Source organism: Lissotriton helveticus, chromosome 2_1 (assembly GCF_964261635.1).
Source record: "Lissotriton helveticus chromosome 2_1, aLisHel1.1, whole genome shotgun sequence".
NCBI classification, from domain to species: domain Eukaryota; kingdom Metazoa; phylum Chordata; class Amphibia; order Caudata; family Salamandridae; genus Lissotriton; species Lissotriton helveticus.
Window position 1 is genome coordinate 648,155,218 of NC_136059.1, and position 17,788 is coordinate 648,173,005.

The window sequence follows — 17,788 nt, forward strand, 5'->3', positions numbered from 1 at the left end:
GTTTAGCAAAAGCTCCTTTCATGTATTTTCTGATAGACAGAAACTTGCAGGTTACTATTCAGAAGCAAATTGCCAAACCTTCTGTTTCATCTTGAATAGAGCAATCATATGTAATCAAGCAAGTAAAGAATAAATACATGATTAGCACTTAAGCAACAGAAATGATACAGAAATATTCAGGCAGGTAGAAGCATATAACTGTGAAAAGAGGGAATATGATGTTCACATGCAAGGTAAGGTAGTCGATGTGAAAGTATTTTGTATTCCTTTCGTCTGGGTGTACTCTAGGAATTAGTCGCTCTAGAGTTACAGTTTCTGTATCTTTTTGAAATGGTGCTTCCTTTACCAAAACTTTGTTGATCTCTAAACTAATCAGGTGAAGATCATTTCAGAGAGCGAAGTGTTACGTAATTAGACAATTACAAACTGAAACTATTACCTACATTATAATTCGAGGATGGTATTCCATTACAGAGTTATTCATGTAAAAACGTTTAAAGTACATACTCGCAGTTCCCTGCAGAAAAGACAAAATAAAATCATGTATTAGGGATTCGGAAAGTTTCATACACCGTGCACATCATTTAATGCAATAAAAACATAGCTCAAAAAGTGTAACAAAATCAAACAACCCATTTGTGAAACACAGTTTTAAACTTTTTTCTTTCTCTGCGGCTCTATTTGCTCTATGCTGGCTCAAATTGAGGCATTCTGGATTTCTATTAGAAGTATTTAGAAAACAATTTCACAACTATTCAGTAGTGCTTAGTTCACTATTTGTAACACTGCTGTCATTAAAACTGATTTTGCATAACTCACAAGTTAAGAATATGTATTTTTTGCTGTGTTTGTAAATGAGAAGTGCTTCATATGGCCATTGTGACTGCCAGAAACAACCGAGATGATAGCCACAAATACAGTTTTGCGTCATCATGCATCAGGTGGCCAAGATAGGGACCCTGGACATGAGCAATTACATACAAAACAGGGACAACCCTTAACAATCGTTTTCTGTACAGAATGCATCAACGAGATAGAGTTGACTATGATGATACAGAACATTTTTGAGATGCAAAATAGTCCCTCATTACTGGCAAAGCAATAAATCCACATGCGGCAGAAGTATACACCAAACAGACTACAGCATGTGGTGAAAGTTTACAGCTCTAGGTGGAGCGAAGTAGATGTACATTTTAATGCATTGTTAACAACAGGTTCAGCTGGCTATGTTGTTAAGGCAGACCTACCAATCATTAGCAAAGCCAATAGGTACCGCCTATGCGACAGGTCTGTTGCGTCATTTTGCAGGCATGGCCATCTTGTATGCCCACATCTATAAAATGACATGGGTCATTTTATATCTGAGATGGATCAGTAAATAAAAAGAATAGAAAGCACACAAAAAACTTTTTTCTTGTTTTTAAAGTGGGGGTGGTGTGCGGGAATGGGAACGGTGTGGAACAGAAGTAATGGGGGCAGAATCAACATGTAGGAGGGAAATGGTATGGTGTAACAACATGGGACAAGGCGGGGAATGAAAACACATGGGTGCATGAGGACTGACGAAGCAACAAGGGGAGCGTGGGAGGTGAAGAAGCAAGGGCGTGATGGACAGCAAATCAACACAGGGGAATGCAAACCTTATGGGGAAACAACAGGGTTAAGGAGAAACAACAGTTTTGTGGGAAAGCAATAAGGAGGGTGGTGGTGGTGGGGGGTGGAAGCACAGAGGGCAAGCGCTACTGGAAGAAAGAGCAACATGGACTGCAGGATGAGAGAAGTACTCTTGGGAAACAGCAAAAACACATGCATTCTTGTGGAGTTTTTAACCCTAAAGAAAAAAGTAGTGCTTGGAAAAGCAAGCAAAGTAAGTAGAAATACCATCCGATTAAATCAATGGTGTAGGAAAGGGGGTTCCAGTTGCAGTAACCCCCCTCCTCACTTTTTGAGAGATTTCTCGTCAGCAGCGGCGGCGTTTTTCGCCAATCCCTGGCCGCCTGAGAGAGGAGTGCGAGCCGGCAACCTCCCGGCGCGCTAGGCCGCTGAGCCACGACCTTGCCTGGCGCTCTCCTCGGCGTGCGTCACCCGACGTGCGGCCCGCCGACCAGGCCCTCAGCCCGGAGGTCCGAACCTCAGTCACGGACCAGGGGGAGCGGCGGACTCTTGGAGGTACCATATACCCCCCGTCCCCCACAGCCATCGCTTGCCTGTGACCCTCCCGAGCTGTGTTCATCGAGTGGGGAAGTCCTGGCGCCGCACCTCCCCGGCCATCGCCATACTTGACGCTGCCGTCAAACCCAGTGGGCACTGCGCTCCACTGACCGCCCTCTCCGCTACGGGTGTGGGAGACACCTGGGCCGCGGCGGCTCGAGACGCGGAACTACCAGCGAGGCGGAGTGACTTGTTGTACCTGTGTGCGTGGTGCACACTTGTGCTGCTGTGGAGATCCTGAGCCCACGATCAAGCGGCGAACGGCCCTGAAGTTTACTCTTCTGCAAACCACTGCCCCCCTCCCTTATCAGTTGTGCGGCTAGTGTGCTGCGGGACTCGGGGGCGGACGGAAGCACGGGGGTGCGGGCAGTCACCACTGTGGCTAGTGGGGTGTTCCTGGACAAGCCTGAGCCTACTCTCTCCCCACCTGCTGCACTGATGGGGCTGTGCAAGGCCCGCCGTTGGTGACTGGAGTGGCCGCAATACGAACGCTCTGGAGCACTGGCCTGCAGACGACAGCGCAGCTGCCGGAGGCTCCCTGGGGGGGCCTGGTAGATCCCGGAGCCGCTGGGGGCTTCCCCCCCCCCACCCCCCCCCCCCGAGGGGAGCGATACTGTGGCAACTAGCTGTGCCCCCCCCCCCACTGCTCTACTATATAGCGACAGAGCGTCTGAGGGAGATATTGGACAGTGCTCTTTCTGTGAATACGCTGACGTGCGGTGTGGACAGCGCGGCTGTGCGAGTGCGCTTTTGCTCCCTGAGGACCGACTTTGAGCCCCCAACTGGCATCGCATACTCTCTGGGGTTTCAGTAAGATACTGGCTCGCACCCCTCTGCTTGGGCCTAAGACCCAGTAGGGCTGTGCCTGCCTATTTGAGCGACGGTCTGGACTTTTTGGCGGCAGGGATCGCCTGCGCCGGACCCACAGGAGGAGAGGGTGACCCTGTTATTGGGGAGGAGTAGAGCCCCTGTTCATAGTGGTGGAGTCAACGGGCAGGAAGCCGGCGAAGAGATCCCTACATTAGCAGCTGCCCCAGTGGGCACGCGGTGGGAGCCTTCACCATAGCCACTGGCCGGGACATCATGGGCAAAGGAGATAAGACACAGACTAAGCTCCCTTTTGAGCAGCGTCGGGCGAAGCCCCCAGAAATGCAAGAAACTGCGCCTGCGCAACAGGATAAAGGCCCAGAGAGCTCGTTCTACTCAGACATAAAGGAGTTACTGGTCACCATGCCTACAGGACAGCATGGCGTCAATAGGCACGAAGATTGACGCCCTCACTTATCGCATGGACCGGATGTCCGAAAGAGTGGATAAGCACGCGGAGAGATTGGACATGTCGGAGAGACGCCTGACCGAAGTGGAGGAGGCTCAAATGGAACTGGATAAAGATCGCAAGCAGATTGGCAAGCTCCTCAAGATAAGTCAGAGGATTTGGAGGCCCGCTCTCGGCGCTCTAATATACGAATTACCGGTGTCTCGGAAACGACATATACCGGGAAAATTGAGCTGTTTGTGGAGAAGCTGCTCACCACGCTGCTAGGGGATGATGTCTTCTCGCCCATGTTCATAGTTGAAAGAGCGCACCGCACGCTGGGCCCGCGTCCGCGCTCTGGAGCTCCCCCGAGGCCAATTATCGCAAAACTTTTAAATTACAGGGACAGAGACACTGCGATACGATTGGCCAGGGAGAAGGGCAGGCTACAGTTCGAGGGGGCAGCAATCTCCTTATAGACGGACTTCACGGCGAAGGTACAGGAGGAACGACGGCGCTTTACTCCATATAAACAGCAACTCCGTTGTCGTGTATTCCTATAGGTTCTGAATCGATCCCCCTATTCCTGACCCTATTCTGGTTAAACTAACTATCAAGTTAACTAACAGTCAGCCCATGAGGCAAGACAAGCCCCCATGATGCAGATACCGTTATCTGACGCAGTCACACTACGGCACAGGAACGTGTTATCTGATTAGGTCATAACGCTTGAGATCTAATTAGACAAGCGACATTCCTCCAGCCTCTGATAAGGCATACGACGTTCTCATAACAAATCAAACCTATGACAACCTGGGAAAAACCCTGCGGCCATTGTTTTGATTTCACCGAGAACTTTAGTAAAGAATGTGCTAACGAGCAAGTCGTATGACATCTTTATTGACGTATCTATGTCCATCCTTACGTCAATCTCGGCACCTTTAAGGTATAACTATTACCGATCTTGCCCTATGCAAACACACGCGTGGTGACGAGACGGAGCAGCCACACTTGCCGAAGCCGAGAGCAGAGCAGACCCCGCTGGCAGCAGCCCCGCCTTCCTGACGCGCTGAGAGACGCGCTGCTATCTCAAGCCGAGAGACCCAGCACCGGCGCTTTCGGGCAGCCCTCGCAGGCGGCCTGGAATATCGAGAGCAGAGAAAGAGATACCATTCCTCATTCATCCTAAATTCCAGGTACAGAACTGAATAACCCCTCACAGAGAATTCTTTAGTTATTCACTTGGCAAAAACAAACTTAACTTAAACTGTAACTTTCTATTCCCGCCCACGCATTAGACTTAGGTCAGGTACACGGGGTAGGCGTATTTAGAAACACCAGTTGAGTACGTTTAGTCAAATGTATATGTGTATGTAAATATATTTTAATCATTTTAAACATCATATGGCTCAGAAACCATATCAATGTTTTTACAGTATTATTTTATACTATTGCTTTTAATGTATGCACTTTACTTAACTATAAGTATTGCAATAATATCGATCCATTTCTCTTGTACGAGAAAAGAGACTGATCAATAAATAACACCTTTTATTGAACACGCCCGTCTCTTCCTTTTCTCTACATTCTGATGAGACTAAGAATGCACGTACTGACTGAGTAAAATAATTGCCTTGTGCTCACACGACTCTGGAGATACACTCTTGATTAGGGGAGAGCAAAGTTGTCATGTTCTATGGTTGTCAGAAACTAAATCCCTTCTTGTCTAATCAGGGAAGTTAATTCCTCCTTGAACATTCGAGAAAGTTTCTAGCGAACTCTGAGCTACGCTGGCAAACCCAAAAATTAAGTCTAGTATCGACAGTAGTAGACCTAGTTAACGTCTGGTCTAGGCCTTTACTGCTGTAGGTATTATTCCAATGCGCAGAGCCTATTGGGAAGATAGGAGCTACACTACACCGTGACCTAGGACTAGACTACGCTATGCTATACCCGGCGAAGTTGTGCATCAAAAGACAGGGGCGCACTCACATTTTCACTGACCTGAAAGACCTACATAAGTCTCTGAAAACGTGGACTAGGGAACGGAGGAACAGCCCCAGAAGCCAGGCTGGAGAACAAGAACCTACCAGCAGCCTGGATGAGCAAGAATAGGGTCACTGCGTCGCAGATGTGGCCAAGCTGTTTGACGAGATGGGGCAGGATCTGGGCCATGCCGGAGAACTGAGTTGTGCATGGCAGAGCCCTCTGTGCTCAGGATCAAAGGTAGAGGCCGGACCCTTAGGAGAGCACGAGGGCTGCGCTGCCTCCGACGATTGGTGAGATCTTTCCAAGTTATTTTCTCTTTTAGGCAAGCCAATGACTGACATTAGTGAATGCTGATATAGTTTGCAGTCTTTGTTTGTGGGAAACTATCACGAGTTGAGCCTGGGGGATGGGAGGGGGGGGGGGGGGGGGTAGCTGCATTGTTGTTGAGGGATTACTGATTGTTGAGCAGTAGCTCACTACCTAAGGCTCGAGTGGACAGACACTGAAGTGGTGACGGCGCTGGGAGCTTACCTGGGACAAGACTTAGCATGCAATTGCCACCAGTACTAATGCTGGCGACCTCTGCCCTAGCGCTGTCCGCACTACCGAGTCCCGCGAGGGACTACATGGGTCAGTTGGGAGGGAGTGGGGGGGAAGTTTGCTCATGCTAGGCCGTGTTGGGGTTGGTCTGCTGTGGGAGGGGGGGGGGGATTCGCGGGTAGTTATTGTGTTGACATTTTTGCACTGCGCCTTTTGCCTCGATGGTCAAGTAGAGTCCACTATGGACTAGCCCAAGTCCGAGACGCACCCCGCTCCTTGGAGTGCCACTCTGTATTGCCTCCCCTCTGCACACTGGGTTACACTTCTACACTGCACGACTTGCCCCCATGACTACTGTAACGAGAGAACAGGACGTTACACAGTCAGCCTTAGTTAGTGGCCTTACGTGGAATGTCAGGGGATTGAATGACTTTAGAAAGCTCAGGAAAGTAGTGAGTTACCTCAAACGACATAAGATAGACATAGCACTGCTGCAGGAAACACACTTGCCACTCACAAGTAGAATGCTGCATAGCAGAGCCCTGGAGGGGAACACTGTTGCGGCCGGGTTCACCACTCATGCGAGGGGGGTTATCACATGGGTTAACCCAGATTCGAAAATCCAGATACAGACGCTAGGCGCGGACTAGGAAGGCAGATACGTTATAGCGACCTATAGGGGAGTGGGGCTGGATTTACTAGTAGTCAATGCATATGGCCCCAATTATGACTCCCCTGAATTCTATGAAACGCTGGCTAATAGTATTGCAGCATACGGGAGAACCCACATAATATGGGGAGGGGATTTTAATTTGAAACTCAATCCAGACATGGACAGATCTACATGACCGCCCCCCCAGGCCGTCAGCGGTGGCACAGACTCTCATAGCTAAATTACTGATGTTGGGCATGGATGATGTGTGGAGAAGTAGAAATGTGGGGCGTGGCTGATATACACACAACTCTGCTTACCATGAGGTGCACACTAGAATCGACTACTGGTTTGCCACCGCGGGGATCAACCGCAGCATTAAACACTGTAACGTCCTACCACGCACGCTATTAGACCATTCCCCCATACTACTAGTGATAGAGGCCCCTCTCAGGAAAATTCCTCCCTTTACATGGCGCTTTCCACCTTACTCGCTCCTGGACCCGGTCTTTCGTGGAGAACTAGCGGAGTCTATTGACGTATTTTTCGAAAAGAATGTAGGCTCAGTGGAGGACTCTCAGACTGTGTGGGAGGCATTTAAAGTCTACATACGAGGCATTGCGATGTCTAAACACTCCAGTGTCCTGAAAGCGATAAGAAACAGGCTGGCAGAACTAAAAAATCAGCTGCGAGCCCTTGAGGAGCAGCAGCGGAATCGACCGGATGAGGCCACGGAGGAGGGGATCAAACGCCTCCTAGTGGAGTTCCATGACGAAGCGGACAGGGAGGTGAAACATTTGGGCAAATACGCCACGGCGCGTACATACGGAGAAGGAGAAAGGCCTGGCTCGGTACTGGCTAACATCCTTAAAGGCCGAAGGGGGAAATCGCTGGTTTCGGAACTGAGAGATGTGGACGGTAGCAGAGCCACAGATGAGGCAGATATAGCTTCTATCTTTAGGGAGTACTACTCAGACCTATACTCCTCGAAGTCTGGGGACATGTCGGCGGAAATTTTAGATTACCTGGAACACATAAAGCTCCCGTTCCTCTCTAACGCAGACAGGGAATTTCTTATGTGCCCTATACAACAGGACGAAATTAGAGACGCCCTGGCCTCGAGGAGATCAGGCAGCGCGCCGGGTATGGATGGCCTGACGGTCGAAATTTACAAAACTTTTCAGGAACAGCTTTTGCCACTTCTCCACACACTGTTGGGAGACGTCTGTCTCCAGGGTACCATGCCTGGCTCCATGAGAGAGGCAATGATTATCACCTTCCTTAAGCCTGGTAAGGCGCACAACGAGTGCGGATCCTACCGACCGCTGTCGTTGCTCAACGAAGATACCAAGATGTATGCAACAGTGCTAGCGACCAGATTAGCACTACTTGCCCCTGGGTTGGTGGCCCCGGAACAGGCAGGGTTCATACCCAGCAGGAACTTGACGTACAATATTAGGACTGTATTAGGAACCATTCAACATGTTAAGCAGGATGTATCGGCCGTGGCTCTTTTCCTTGACATGGAGAAGGCGTTCGATTCGGTTGAATGGCCGTTTCTGCTCCAGGTGCTGCGACGGATGGGACTTGGGGAACCCTCTCTGTAAATGGTGGGCGCCCTTTATGTGGGGCCCTCGGCCAGAGTGCGTGTTGGGAACGCGGTCTCGAAACCACTTTACATCGGATGGGGAACCAGACAGGGGTGCCCCCTATCCCCCTTGCTATATGCACTGGCGGCAGAGCCTTTGGCTTGCGCGCTAAGGGAATACCACATTCACGAGGGCGTACATTTCCCGACCTACAAAATAGTAGTGTCTATGTACGCGGACGACACGCTGTTGTATGCGCACGACCCTGCGACGACACTCCCCCCACTTCTAAGGGAGGTTGTGCGATTTGGAGCGCTATCCGGCCTTAAAGTTAACTGGGCAAAATCTGTGGTGCTGCCGCTAACGCCTGTGACTAAACAGGTGGAGACGGAGTACCCCCTACAGTGGACCGAAAACCGATCAGATACCTGGGAATACAAATTCACACGGATCCGGACCTGCTCGTAAGCCAAAACTATGGCAAAGCGATTAGTAAATTGGAAGACGACGTAGCACTTTGGAGTAAATTGCCTCTTATGCTAATGGGCCGCATTGCCATTATGAAGATGGTGGTACTGCCGAGGTTTTTGTTCCTCTTTAATGCCCTTCCAATAGTGCTCTCTAGGGCTTTCTTTCAGAGGCTGACAAGCCTTATGATCAGTTTGGTATGGGCGGGAAAGCAGCCGAGAGTCAAGTGGACGACACTTACTTTGCCTTACAACATGGGAGGCTTGGCGGCCCCAGACCTTGAACTCTATTACAGAGCTGCTCAAGCGTCACATCTACACACCGGGATCCATGGAGACAGGCTAATCCCACATGTCCGCATGGAGCGCCTCTTTGCGCACCCGCAGCCTCTTCCGGCCACGATTTGCATGCCGCTGGATCGCCGAACTGGAGTGTTGGACTCCATTACTGCTACTAGCTATGCATAGCACTCACTCCTGCAACGGCGGGGGGGGGGGCGCTGCTATACTCGCCGGATATGCCACTGGAATGGATGCTCTGGCTCCCGCCCAAGGCCGAGAAGGGGGTCACCAGGGAGTTGGCGAAATTGGGTCTCTGCAGAGCAGGCGATCTTTTCCAGGACGGAGTGGCCAAGGACTGGGATCAGGCGCGAGGGGATTGCAGTGAGCCCCCTATGCTGCAATGCTTCCAATTCCACAGGACCCCGAGTGCCCTCTTGGAGCTGCTTGGTTCGGATATGGTGGAACCCCCAGAAGTACCTGAACTGACCTATGTTATCACACACAAGGAGCCTCGGAAGCTTCTCACGAATCTCTACAGAATAGCTAGATCGCAAGGAGAGTGCCAGCTTATGAAGGCAAGACTGGCATGGCAGAGAGACCTTGAGATCACATTAGATGACGCGACATGGCGGTATTGCTGTGACAGTACGAAGCGGATCTCGCTTAATGGTAAGCACAGACTGATTTACTTTAAGTTCCTGCAAAGAGTGTATTACACCCCGGAAAGGCTACATAGATACGGCCTGAGGCAGACGGCACAATGTGAACGTTGCCATGCTGCTGACGCTGACTTTATGCACTTGGCCTGGATCTGTCCGGGCATACAGTCCTTCTGGCGTGATATCTTTTCGGAAATTAGTAAAATTCTAGACGTAGACATGGTCCTGGATCCGGGTGTGACGCTCATAGGCAACTCCAGGAGGCTGCCGGTTGCGCTTCGCAGACTCACGGATATGGGGATGTTAATGGCTAGGAGAGTTGTAGCGCAGTGCTGGATGAGAGGACTGCTCCCGACCAAGGCTAGATGGGCGCGAGACATGCTGTACTGTAGCACACAAGCGGAAAACTACAGTGAACTGCTGCCCCCCAAAAGCCGCCTTAAGAATTTTTGGGCATTGTTCCAAACTTACCTCAATAGGAGGCAGCGGGAGGACAGTGACAGCCCGGAACGGGAGACCCCAAGTTAGAGGCATACAGTGGCTCGAACCTGCATCTCCGCAAGTGGAGGGGGATGTTGTGCGTGTGCCCCAGCGAGTGTGTTGTGGAGAGTGATGGAGGTATGGAACGGAGTGAGAGGTGATCAGAGGGATACGACAACACCTTTTTAAACATAGCCTATACTCGGCTTGGCTGGGACACAAAGTTCGGGACGGACATTTGGGTAGGGTTAGCTCAGAGGGGGCGTAGACACCACTAAGAGTCGTGCTAGAGATAGGAGTAGCGGTGGTACAGGTCTGGACTTCACATAGATGGACGCAAATGGGCACACATGATTGCTATGAGACGGGGAGGGGTGGGGGGAGGGATAGGGCCATTGACCACATTGGGGGTTGGTGTTTGTTCAGTTAGGGCACGATTTCTTATGTCTTGGCTATTGGAAGCGGAGGAATGGGGGGTGGGGGGGGGGGAGAGAGTGGGGACGTACTGGTGAATAGAATGTTGAAAATGCATGTGACAACTGCACCCTGCTCTGCCGGCAATGAAGACTGCGTACTGGTAAACTGCTGCTAGGAATGCGCCGCCGGACCCCCGGGTTGTCGGCTGTCTCTCTGACTCAGCCCGAGTAAACACGTTCTCGCTGATGTCATTTACATTCTCAACACAGAATGTTAAACTTAATGCACAGAAATAAATAAGAAAGCAATAAGAACAAATACTTAAGGAAATAGTCTTGAAGATACAATGGTGACTTCTTAACTCTAGTACTTCGAGTAAGAGAATCAGGACAAACTTTGTTGTTAAAACTCTGCGAAAAATCATTTTGTGGTAGACTAGTCTGAGATTTCGATTTATCATGAGCATGATCACCTTGAACTTTGCACTGAGAGTGACCATACTTGGACTGAAAAAACGAGATTTAGACTTGATATATTCATTTCCCTTCGTACACTTTGTTAAACGAGACATGCTCCAAACATCCCCTCCAGCAAGCATAACAACGTTTCTCATAACTTTAATAATATGCCTTGGGCCAAAATACTTAGATTCACCTTTTGGCGACCAGACTGCTTTCTTCACATAAACAAGATCACCCACTCTCCAAGAAAACCGTCTTGCCCCCATTTTAATATCCAACCTCTGTTTATAATTGTTTTGATATTTGTTTACCCTCCAGTTATTCACAACACAACCTCTGTCTTTTATACTCAACCATAAGGGATTAAGTTTAGAACCAGCTGTTCTTCCCTTGAGTTTCTTAAAAGGTGACTAACCAGCCACACTGTTTGGAGTATTTCTGTGTGCCCATAGCTTTTCTCAGAGTATAGGTTTAAGCGGAACTCTCATTTCTAAGGCAGTCTGAGCAGGGGCTCTAATCAATCTATTCATCCTCTCAACTAAACCATTAGCTTGAGGGGTATAAAGAGCAGCCTTTTGGTGGTTGACGGATAGATCTTTAAGAAAATCCGACATCTCTTGAGAAGTAAACTGAACCCCATTGTCAAGAAACAAGGATATCAGAACACCCTCACATGTGAAGGCATCCTTGAGAAATTCAATGATATTTTTTGTCACAACTGAACTCATGCAAGAAGCAGACACCCATTTTGACGTGTAATCCACCAGGACAACAACAAATCTCTCAGAAAGAGCTAAATTGTCAAATGGACCAACTATGTCAACTGCAACTTCAGACCAAGGACGTTCAGGTATAGCAACAGGAGAAAGAGGAGTAGACCTTACTTTCCTGGATTTGTCATTCCCAGCACAAATAGTGCAATCCCGGACTATTTCTTCAACATGCCGGTAACCTCTGGCCACCAATAAGACTCTCGGATCCTAGCCTTAGTAAGACTGCGGCCAAGATGCCCTTCATGTGCAAGGTTAATAATCTTTTCACGCATCTGAAATGGGGGTATCAACCTATCACCCCGCAAAAGCTCACCTTGCATAATGTTTAACTCGTCTCAAACATTCCAGTAACCTTTGGCTAGTCAGGAACCTCTTTTAAACAGGGCCAACCATTGACAGTAAAATCCATAACTGTTGCCCTTGCTTCATCACTGACAAAACAATTTTGCCATTCTTATTTGCTAATAGCTGACTCCTTTACCCAAGAAACATTCACACAATCAAAATTGCACACAGAATACTTTTCCAAAGGCATTCTCGAAAACAAATCTGCCGGAACATTTTTAAGTCCAGGCAAATATTCCACACATAAATTATATTCCTAAAGCCCTTCAATCCATCTCTTAATTCTTGAGGTGGTGCTCTCCACATTCCTACATGAAAACATGTCCACAAGTAGAATCTGAAGTGACTGATGGCCCATGAGCAGGCAAGAGCCTCACGTTCCATTACAGAATAACGCTCCTCTGCTCCTTTTAATGACCGTGAAGCAAAACCAATGACCTTTTCTTTTCCATCAACAATCTGAGATAGAACAGCCCCTAAACCTCGCACACTTGCATCAGTGGCCTAAAGTTGGCATCCTTGCAATTTCACTCTTTACCTTATTAAAAGCATTTACACAATCGTCATTCCAATCAAAAACCACACCCTTTTTCATAAGTACTCTAATAGGTTGCATTACACTTGCAAAATTATACACAAACTTCGAATAATATTCGGCTAGACCAAGAAAAGATTTAACCTGGTCTTTGTTAGAAGGAGGTGGTGCCTGTAATAAAGCTTCCGCAAGGTCACATTTTGGACTGATGCCCTCACCCGAAATAGAGTGCCCAAGATATGACACTGAATTGACCCTGAATTTGCACTTCTCACTCTTTAAGGTGAGACCATGTTCCTCCAACCTAGATAAAACCTTGAAAAGAACCTCATCATGCTTAACTCTATCTTGTCCTTGGACAACTTGTCCTTGGACAAAATGTCATCTTGGAAAATATGACGGAATCAGTGCCAGACAAAACATTTTTCATCACTCTTTGAAAGCAAGCGGACGCACTTTCCAGACCGAAAGGCATCCTTACAAATCTGTAAGCACCTAAAGGGGTTACAAAAGAGGTTAGAGCTCTCGAATCTTCATGGAGCAAAATCTGGTGGTAAGCTGCCGATATATCCATAACACTAAACAAAGAAACACCAACCTGTTTTGTCAAGGTCTCATTGATGTTAGGAAGTGGTTGTATGTCAACCCATATAGTTTTTTAAACTTCTTAAGTCCACACGCATCTTAATTTTAGTTCCTTTATCCTTAGAGACCAAAACCATGGGAGCGAGCCATTCTGAGGACTCAATTTCCTCAATAACTCCCAAATTAATTAGTCTTTTAATTTCCTCTTGAAGTGGTTTCATCATAAGATTAGGTACTTTCCTTACTATGCACAGCTGGTTTTGCATTGTCCTTTAACATTATTTTATGGTTGAAACGCTTCAAAAAGGCCAAGTTTTCCACTGAAAACCCTGGGAAACTTCTCTATAATGTCTTGAACATCACCTGTAGAGAAACCAACATGACTTGTTCAGGTGCATTTGGGTTCAAAACAATGCCAAGATCTCTTTGGTGGCGCCAACCTAAGAGATTATCGCCACGCTTGGCAACATAAACTTTACCTACCAATTCCATGTCTTTGAACACAATAGATTGTATGGAATATCCTATTAAGTCAATTTTTTGTCCTCCATATCCTACAGGATTAATATCAGGTGACAAAAGTTCTATTTTGTTGTTACCAAAAGTGTGTCGCTTATCAGAGTATATGGGGAATCAGAATCAGCAAAACTGGAACAACTTCATCCCCAATGCACACATCACATTTAGGCAAAGTCACACTGTCAGAATCTACAGACTTTACTTAATTTACAAGCTCAGGTGTACCATCAGTAATACAATGAATTGCTTGTTGTGAGAATTCCTCATAGTCGTCAATCAAATTTACTCGGGTGTTCCTACATATTCGAGCATAATGTCTCTTTTCCCCACAATTCCTGCAATTTGTGCTTCTGGCATAACAATTTGGAAAGTTAGGCCGGTGATTTTGGCGCCCACACCTTGGGCATTTGAATTTCCCATCCTTATTTGGATTAAAATTGAACTTTTGTTTGTCAGTTTTGGTAGAACTTTTCTCCTGCTTACTCATTGCTTTATTGACAACTGCCACTTGGTTTTCAGAGGAGGTATTCTCGTGGTAATCTTTGTTTAAATTGACAACAGGTTCAACATGGCTCGAGCTTTTACGTATTTGTTTTACCCAATGAGAAGTGTGTTCAACACTCAACAATGGTTATGGCCTCTTTTAAATTAGGATTTTTTTTTCAATAATTTTTCCTGAATTTTAGGATCATTTGTGCACCGAACAAGTTGATCATGAATAAGCGAGTCCGTCAATTGTTCGAATTAACACGTTTGTGCTAATGACTTCAGAGCTGCAACGTAATTTCCAACTCTCTCTCCTTTTCCTTGAACAAGCACGAAAAATTTGTGTCTTTCCATAACCACATTCAGACGTGCTGCAAAATGTTTTTGTAGTAAAAGAATACTCATTTCATAAACATAATTCGGCTCTCCTGCCCCTCTGCCGATAGGTATAGGATCTAAACTGTCAGATATTCCTACCCTCAATGCCAAGATTGTGCAACAAAACACCTTGCTTCCTTGCAGCAGAAAATGTTTCCCCAACAATGGCAATCAATCAAGATAATAATTAACAAAATAAATTCCTACTTTCAAAACAGATTTCATTAAACAAACCAAACTGAAAGAGCTTTTGTTTACAACAGAAGTCTCCTTCACTTCTGCAAAAGAAATTTATCGACTGCAGATACCACAAACTCCACGTAAAATACACTCCCTTTTAAATACGAACCTCCAATTACACTTTGTGAATTGTTACACAATTTTCAACACATCTCACACTCAAGGTCTGGCACACTTTTTTAACACGGTCTCCTACGGCCTTTTAACACGCTTTCAAACTATTTTTCTTTTAATACCAGACTTCATTCATTCGATCATCTCTGGAATAACAGGAACAGTGCCCATAATTCTCGCTCTCTTTGCGGCCATCCTACTACTAATTCTGCCTGTAAAAAATGGCTACGCTCTCTGTGGTAACAACTATGTCCGACAGAATACGCCTCTACACCAAGCTACATCAATACTGTAAAAAAAATGGAAAAACTTTTAGGCTATCTGCCTTTATCTATTATCGGAGCCAGCTACAACATAACATTTATTTACACATATGCAATCTGCGTACAACCATCTTTTGATTGCAAAACTTGCCCAGTCGACTGGCGAATGGATCTATGCCTTGCCAACATCCCAACAATCGCTCCAGATATCCACCAGGTAATGCGTTATCTTGAAAACCATGAATGTGATTGTTCTGGCAGTGAAGCAAAGATGAATGCAATGCAAAAAGGTATCGTGGCTGAATGGGATTTCTGCGCAGCCGCGAAAGATCTCCTGCAACGTGCAACCTTTCACAACATCGCAGATTGCCTGCCAATTCAAATTGTCGCTCCCACATTCGAGGAGCATTACTGACCCTTCGAGGATATGAATTGGATTGCTTTGCTTTTTTCACACAATGGCAACAATAACCTCTTGGAACATTACGCATCTCAAGCCGCTGAAGAACTTCTGGGCTGCAATCTCCAAGACTTGTAAGAAACTAACGTTATTCTTGGATGGATTTGTTGAATTTTTCTTTTTACTTTTTCCTTTAAATTTTTGATAATACACTTCAATTCTACAACCTTGATATAATAACTTTCTAAGTATACTCAGACATTTGAACTCTGTCTTCATTACTACCCCTTACATCTCCACTCTAACCAGAGAACAGTGATGTATGGCCTATGCAAATACGCTACTTACTTGCTAAATTAGCCTAAACCCAACACCCATAGAAACCACGCCTATTCTTTGTGCACACGTCTCTCTGCCTGCCTGTTATCCACATAGCCCTTTCACACAAATTTACTGAGCCTCTGCTCACAACCTGCCGATAAAAACGAAAAAAGACAACTTTGTTTAGGAACTGGTTAGCAGTGTGGTAATAGTATCCTACCTTTATTTTCATTATACAATTTAGTCATTCATGTCTAATAGCTATTGTTTATTTCACATAGAACGGTAACATGTAATGTAGAATTCACTGATGCAGGAGCTTCGGTTAGAATACTTTCAAAAAGGGGGTGGTGATGGACAGAGTATCTGAGTTAATCAGAACACTCCTACCCAGTCCACAGATCAGGGCTTGATCCATCACCGTTTTTTAGCTCACTGCACCATCCCAGTTCAGAACCTGGCTATATGCAAATTAGTCTGTCCCTGGCCCAGTGCATCATGGGAACAGGGCAGACCAAACTACCAAGCCAATTCTTCACTGGAAAGGAAACAAGCTTCCGGGGACCGGTTTCTGGCATTACAGCCGTCTTCGGCCCGGCTTGCTTGAATCCTGATGGTGCAGTGAGCAAGGGACTCATCTTTGGACTGGGTAAGAGTGGTCTGCTTAATTCAGGCACTCTGTTCATCACCACCCCCTTTTCTGAATCATTTTGTCCACCATATGCGTGGAAGGGTATACTCAGATGTGAGTCCCTTGCTCATTGCACCATCAGGATTCAAGCAAGCCGGGCCGACGACGCCTGAAATGGCAGAAACCGGTCCCCGGAAGCTTGTTTCCTTCCCAGTATAAGAATTGGCTTGGTAGTTTGGTTTGCCCTGTTCCCATCATGCACTGGGACAGGAACAGACTAATTTGCATATAGCCAAGTTCTGAGCTGGGATGGTGCAGTGAGCTAAAAAACGGTGATGGATCAAGCCCTGATCTTTGGACTGGGTAAGAGTGGTCTGCTTAATTCAGGCACTCTGTTCATCACCACCCCCTTTTCTGAATCGGTTAGAATACAGCAGAAGCGGTTGGAGTTTGTCTCAGCTCAATGCCTTAGCAATCTACAAGAATGTTTTTTTGAAACAGCTGAAGACAATAATGTATGGTTTGACCAGAAAGGTACCGAATGTGCTTCTCAGCGGAGGGGGGGGAGGGTGGGTGGGGGTGGAGGAGGGGGGAAGGACCCCCCGAGAAAATTTTGAAAAATGAGTGGGCAAATGGTGCATTTTCAAGCAAATTTGACAACACATGCACTTTACTTTTCACAGTCAAAACGAGGTGAGGGTTGGCTTAAACTAACTGATAATTGGCCAAGACCAACGCTCACCTCCTTTTTGACTGAGGAGAGTAAAGTGCATGTCGTTATGTAGATGGTTATGTAGATGCTTGAAAACATACATCCCCATCTAGCACTCTTTCGCCATATCGAAAACAGAAACTTGTGGGCAAGTATGTAACAGATGTAAGGAGAAGTTTCCACTCAGTCGCCTATATCATCACATTTTCATATGTCATGTAACAGATGACAATTCAGGTGCCCTGATTCCCTATGTTTTACGGCATCCCTATAGCAAGTTCTATTCGGGCAAGGGCTTATCAATATTCATGAAGTGGGCCGTGCTTCATGTGATATAGCCTGACCCCTTACATGTGAAGCATGATCCCATCTCCCACCACGTGAACCACATTGTGTGTTCCCCGTTACACACTTTATTTCCCTTGCTTTTTTCTTATGTTTTGGATTGATAATGTAGTGCAGATGTAGCAAAAAAGAGCAGAGG

The 17,788-nt window shown here is 46.8% G+C and overlaps 1 protein-coding gene across 3 annotated transcripts in view; it reads right to left on the reverse strand.

Annotated features, from left to right (window-relative positions):
* Positions 1-17,788, reverse strand: part of CCNH (cyclin H) — a 199,223-nt gene that overhangs the window by 144,925 nt on the left and 36,510 nt on the right. For all 3 annotated transcript variants that reach the window (XM_078675336.1, XM_078675337.1, XM_078675338.1), the window contains exon 4: positions 444-517. In XM_078675336.1, coding sequence (XP_078531462.1) covers positions 444-517 — 74 coding nt within the window. The remainder of the gene's footprint in view (positions 1-443; positions 518-17,788) is intronic.